At 34.7% G+C, this 6,025-nt stretch overlaps 1 protein-coding gene across 7 annotated transcripts; it reads left to right on the top strand.

Annotated features, from left to right (window-relative positions):
• Positions 1 to 1,422: 1,422 nt before the first annotated feature.
• LOC103869209 (zinc finger CCCH domain-containing protein 55) lies at positions 1,423 to 5,728 on the top strand. 7 transcript variants are annotated; one of them, XM_009147275.3, is made up of 8 exons: positions 1,423 to 3,464; positions 3,801 to 3,977; positions 4,075 to 4,254; positions 4,333 to 4,436; positions 4,535 to 4,768; positions 4,869 to 4,956; positions 5,060 to 5,223; positions 5,367 to 5,728. In XM_009147275.3, the coding sequence occupies exons 1-7, from the start codon at positions 2,656 to 2,658 to the stop codon at positions 5,208 to 5,210; spliced, it is 1,743 nt and encodes a 580-aa protein (XP_009145523.1). In that variant the 5' UTR covers positions 1,423 to 2,655; the 3' UTR covers positions 5,211 to 5,223; positions 5,367 to 5,728. The 7 variants fall into 7 exon arrangements, with proteins under 7 accessions (XP_009145523.1, XP_009145522.1, XP_018514704.1 ...); XM_009147274.3 differs by having other exon boundaries at positions 1,433 to 3,464; positions 4,330 to 4,436; positions 5,063 to 5,223; XM_018659188.2 differs by having other exon boundaries at positions 1,436 to 3,464; positions 4,330 to 4,436; positions 4,887 to 4,956; positions 5,063 to 5,223.
• Positions 5,729 to 6,025: the final 297 nt, after the last annotated feature.

Genomic DNA, 6,025 nt, shown 5'->3' with positions numbered 1-6,025 from the left:
TTGGTTTAGATTTAGTTCGGTTTACATTATTATGGTCTAGTTTGGTTCGGTGTAGTTCGGGTTGGTTATAAAATATGAAGGCATCAGTTTTATACTTTTATTAAAAAATAATCAACTCATAAACGATAGAGTGAGAATATAAAAACTTATGCTACATGATTTTATATATAATAGTATTATTTGAATCGTATTTATAATTTTTTTTAAAGATATGGAAGTTATGAAAAAAATGAAAAACGAAACTTTAACTAAAATTTGCAATATGTTAATACATATATATATCATATATATTTTTACTATATATATATTGGATTATCGGTTTGGTTCGGTTTGGTTCGGTTTAAACCCAAACCAAACCAAACCGTTCGGGTTGAGTAAAACATGAACCAATTGGGTTACATTAAAGAGCACGGTTTGGTTTGGTTCGGTTTAACTTCGGTTTGGTTGGTTCGGTTCGGTTCGGTTTGGGTTTTTTGCCCACCCCTAGTGCGAAGCAAACAAACTAGGGCTGTTCAATATGGTAAAACCGAACCGTACCGAACCGAACCGAAATAGACAATATGGTTTGGTTTTGGTATATACCATATAAACCGAATGGATATAATTTTATAAAAACCGTAGGATTTGGATATGGTTTGGTATATAACCGATTAAACCGAATAAACCGAACAAAACCGATTAAAAGTAGAAACATGTAAATATGTATCTATTTTATAACAATACATGACAATCTATTTGTTACATAAGTTAAATTTGTGTTAATAACTATTACTATAATTTTATAGTAATAAAAAACCTTAATTTGTAAAACACTTGAACTATAACTAAATAACAATACATCGCAATTCATACATCTTATTTTCTAAGTCTTTTTTTGATCTTTTTGATTTATTTTAGTCTTCACTAAATTAATATTAAGATTATAAATTTGATGGACAATAATTAATGGAAAATTTTCAATTGAAAAAACATGACTTTAATGAACACTAAATATGGAAGAGTGGAAAAACTTTTCTTTCATGTTTTTGTTTTGTTTCATATTTTTATTTTCAAAATTTCAAGCTTTGATTTTAGTTATAGATTTAATTATTTTATTTGATGGTAGAAGCATTTTTACTTTTTTATTCATTTATTTGAATATGTAATATATTTTTAATAAATGACTGTGTTGACAATATGATTCTAAAATTCATATAATATGATCTCAAACAAAATAATTATATTTTTTGGTATAAAACCGAATAAACCGAAAACCGACGGTATATAAACCGAACCGAACCGAAGTAAATATGGATTTAAAATGGTAGTTATATTTTACTAACCGAAATACCGAAAACCGAAAAAAACCGAACCGAAACCGAACCGATATCCGGATTGAACACCCCTAAAACAAACCTATAAAACTGATATTCTACCGTAAAATTTTATGTACATATGACATTCAATTGTTAAACTACACATATGATTTTTGTATTAATCTTTATAGAGTTATGATTCGAAATTAAAAATGATCTAAAATCACTAACATAATAATATTGTAATTTAAATTAATTAAATATTAGATCTTTAAAATCTAAAGTTCTTTGATTATATAATTTATATTACGATAAATTGTGTAATTATCAGATAAATCTAGTTAAAATCACAAATTATTAATTTTAGAATGACAAATGTAATAAACTTTAAATGATTAGTTATATTTTCCAAACAAACTTATTAAACTGACTTATCAGTTTGCTATTTAAAGTATAGTTTGCGTACATATGATATTCAATTGATAAATTGTATATATGATTTTTATACCAATCTTTATAGAGTAATGATCCATAAATTAAAAATCTTCCAAATCACTAACTTAATAATATTGTAATTGTAAAATTAATTTCTTTTTGCATCAATTGTAAAAATAATTAAATATAAGATCTTTAAAATCTAAAAATCTTAGATCACATACTTTCTGTTGAACTAAAGTATTTAAATATCGTATAAATTTGGTTAAAATCACAAATTTGTAATATTATAACGACAGATTTAATAAACTTAAAATGATTAGTTTTATTTAACAAAATCAAGAACATTTAATTTTAGCAAGACTTTAGAAGTATATGAACGTGTTACAACAAAATTTACCATGTAAACATATAGTTGACTACGACAAAAAGTAAGGCTCTATCATGCATCCAATCTTTGACAAGGAAATGTAAATCATGCATCCAATGGGAGACCCTTGGTCTGTTGAAAAACACATTTATTAAATACAAATCTTTAGTAACAAACTTTTAAGCAAAATAAGGAAACAAATTAAATTTCTCAAAAAAATTTCAATTAAATTAATTTTTTTTTTTAATCTATAATCCTGCTAAAAAGAGCCTCGACGAACTTGAAAGCCCTAAACCCGATATCAAAAACAGAACCCGAAAAGAAAGTAACACATTACGAAAGTAGTTTCTTTTAAAACAATAAATGCTCTCATAACAAGACAAAACACCATATACTAAAATCTCCAAAGGAAAAAAACATATGCATTTAAACGCATAAATAAACCCAAGCAAGTACTAAAGAACCCACTCACACAAAAAAAAAACATAATAGCCTCTTCTCCTTCCTCCTCCTCTCAATCTCTCACACTAAAAGAAACGATTTTTAATCTCGCGAATGGATCCTGGAGATCCCACTTCCATACTCTTCACAAAGATCCGAACTCTAGAACCGGACTTGGCCTCCAAAATCATAGCCTACTTGCTCTTACAGGACTTGGGCAAGAGAGACTTGATGCGTCTCGCTCTTGGACCCGACACTCTCTTGCAGTCCGTTTGTCTCAAGGCTAAATCCGCTTTGGGTCTCTCGAACGGATCTTCTTCTTCTTCTTCTGGCACGACGCCGCCGTTGTTGAACCCTATCTCGAGACCCATTAACATCCACCGCCATTCTCCGTTTATGGAGTTCTCGAGGAGCCCTTCCTTGAACAACACTCCTGGGAGTAGCAACCCTAACGTGGGTTCGAGTCCGTTTCAAGCAAGTTCCTCTCTTTTCGCTTCAGATGGTGGTGGTGACGATTTAGTCGATGAGGGGCAACTCGGTAACTACTTGTCCTTCCTCAACGAGTCTTCTTCTAAGAACAACAACAACAACGACGAAACCACGGATCTGTTCGGGTTCTCCGGTGATAATGACGATGCCCATTTGCACAAGAGGAGTTTCTCTGCGAGCGATGTTTGTTTCGGGTCAGAGGAACCCGGTTATGGCGGTTACTGTCGGTTTCCTGGTTTAGGAGATGATTTTGAGTCTCCTGGTGGTGGGTTTGGTTCTCCGGATTTCAGACAGCAAGAGGAGATAGCGAGGATGAAACTGGCTCAACGGCAGCGAATGGCCGCGGCGCAGTTCTTGGCGGCTAGTGGTGGCTCTCCAATGTCGTATGATAAAGGCATTAATTTTCTCTTGGGTTCGCGTAACGCTCATCATAGGTAATCATCATCAAATGGACCTCCTTTTTTTTGAAATAATAATGTTTATTTTCTAGACATGTTTGGTTGAATCATTAAAAAGTGCATTTATAATAACTTTACTGAATCATTAAGGTGCCTGACGATGCCAATAATTAACATTGTGGTCGTTGAAGTCTTTTACATATTGTTTTCTACTTTTGGTGTTACATTTACATGCTAATGTTTTTCTGAGTGTCTTGGTTTTGGTTTATTTGGTATCCTTCAGTAACTTGGACAAGTGCAAGAAGTCTTTGTATTACTTTGATGTTGTTGTGTAAATGTTTAGCTTTCTTTTGGTGGTGTTTGCTTTTGCAGATCAGGAGGAGCAGGACAGTTTGGGGATGAGGGTTACTGGTTTGGTAGTCCAGGGCGACATGAAAGAGATGAGTTTTTGGGGATGGGAGATAAATCAAACTCTGCATCTAAGCAGATTTACTTGACTTTTCCAGCTGACAGCTCCTTCACAGATGAAGATGTCTCCAACTACTTTGGGTATCTTTCAAAAACACAACTGCATCAAAAGCTGTTATGCGTTTGCATCATCTAAACTTTGGTTGATATTTACTTACGTTTGTTCTTTTTGTTGTAGCAATTTTGGACCAGTGCAGGATGTTAGGATTCCATACCAGCAGAAACGGATGTTTGGGTTCGTCACTTTTCTCCACTCTGAGACTGTGAGAATCATATTGGCCAGAGGAAACCCACATTTCATCTGCGACTCACGCGTGCTTGTTAAACCCTACAAAGAGAAAGGAAGAATCCTTGAAAAGTATGTTGAAACCACCTAACACGCCTAGTCTTGTTTTTATCTCTTCTCTTATGGTACCTTTTTGTCAAATAATAGTAGGAGGCAGCAGCAACAACTGATGCAGCAGATGGAGAGAGGGAACTTTTCTCCGGGTTCGAGTCCATCTGGAATGGACGCAAGGGATCTCTTTGATTGCCACTTCGGTTAGTTGCATGTCTTTCCTCTCCTTTGATTCCTTCTCTTATGTGGTGGATATGGTTTCATCAGAGCTCTCAGTCTCGTGTTTTGTTTGCTCTACCAGGACCGAGGATGTTTTCTAGCACACAAGAAATGATGAGGAGAAAAGCTGAGCAAGCTGAGTTACAACAAGCATTAGAATTCCAGAGGAGAAGACTTGTCAATCTGCAGTTGCCCGATTTGGATAGCGAGTCGTTTCACCATCACCAGCGCAGTCTTTCTATTGGCTCCCCTGTTCATTACCCCTCCCGCGTCAATCAAAGCATGCTCTTTCGATCTGAAAACGCCGGTGAAGAAGGTTTATTCTTATCTCTCCTGCAATGGAACTTGGCTTTACATATTAGCTTATTATATTCAGTTATTCACCACTTACCTTCTTCCCCTGTGTTTCTTCTTAGCAGGTAATGGTGATTCAGGACATTTTCATTCTGATTCTGAAAATAAAAACAGCCAAGAAGGTGGTTATGTTAACCATTTCAACACAGGGTATGCATAATCAGTTCTCATTACCTTTTGGACCTCTTAAGTCTTATCAGCTTTCACATTCAAAACTGGTTACATCAATGCTTTTATTCTCTCATTGGTGAAGAAGGCAAGAGACAAGTCTGGAGAGCGCTCTGCCTGATTGCTTCTTTGCTTCCCCATCAAAGACCGGTGAAACCCAAGAACAGTCCGAGTCTGAGAATGAGAACTGTGCTACTGTGGAAAGTAAGCCAGCCTCAACACTTCAATCAGCTTAGCTTACCTATATTGGTATGTTAAAAATTCATCCTCCATTAAGCTGCACAATCATTATTAACCTGGTGTTAATTCTCTTCCTTCTAATAAGTCATACTCTGCAACTTTGAAGCTACTTTAATTAACTTTTGAGATGTTTTAATTTTCTTTGGTTGCAGAAAAGTAGAGACTGATAAAAAGCAGGAAGTAGAAGAACTTTGTCTATATGTAGAAGAAGCTAAAGTGGTGGAACAGAAAGAAAGAGTAGAGAGTTAACGAGTTAGAATTTTTTACATATCTCTATTAAAAAAGGACGGCGGTTATGGAAATGCCAATATGCAATAGAAACTAAGTACTAACCTCAGACAGTGCATTGATAGGCAGAAGAACAATACAGTTACTCAAACCTCAAGTTTTAAGTTTTTTCGTCTGTTCATTGATGATGATGATTGTTTTACCCTTTTTACCGGGTCACAAGACCTGGTTCTCGACAAGGTTACTTCAAGTTGTCTCAATATTTCATCGTTGTCTCGGTGTTATTCATTCTCTGAGTCTATCCTTTCTTCTCTAATACAACTCTACTTTCTAAATAGCCAAGTCAATAACTAAACAAAATTATTATTTCAGGGCTCTTCTCACCCAATCAAAAGTGGTTTTATTCTTGGTTAACAATGACATAAAAATGCAACTAGAAAGAGACTTATGCTCTCTCCCTCCTTGGTTATATCAAAGATTAGTAGTGTCCAGGGAGAGATGAGAATGCTTGGCTGGTGTTTCTTGAGATTCGGTCATGTATTGGTTCCTGTTGATAATGCTACGATTCAATACGCTTCTAAAG

Source organism: Brassica rapa, chromosome A05, assembly GCF_000309985.2.
Source record: "Brassica rapa cultivar Chiifu-401-42 chromosome A05, CAAS_Brap_v3.01, whole genome shotgun sequence".
Lineage (NCBI taxonomy): Eukaryota > Viridiplantae > Streptophyta > Magnoliopsida > Brassicales > Brassicaceae > Brassica > Brassica rapa.
Note: the sequence above shows the minus strand (reverse complement) of the source record. Positions and strands in the feature narration are given on the sequence as shown.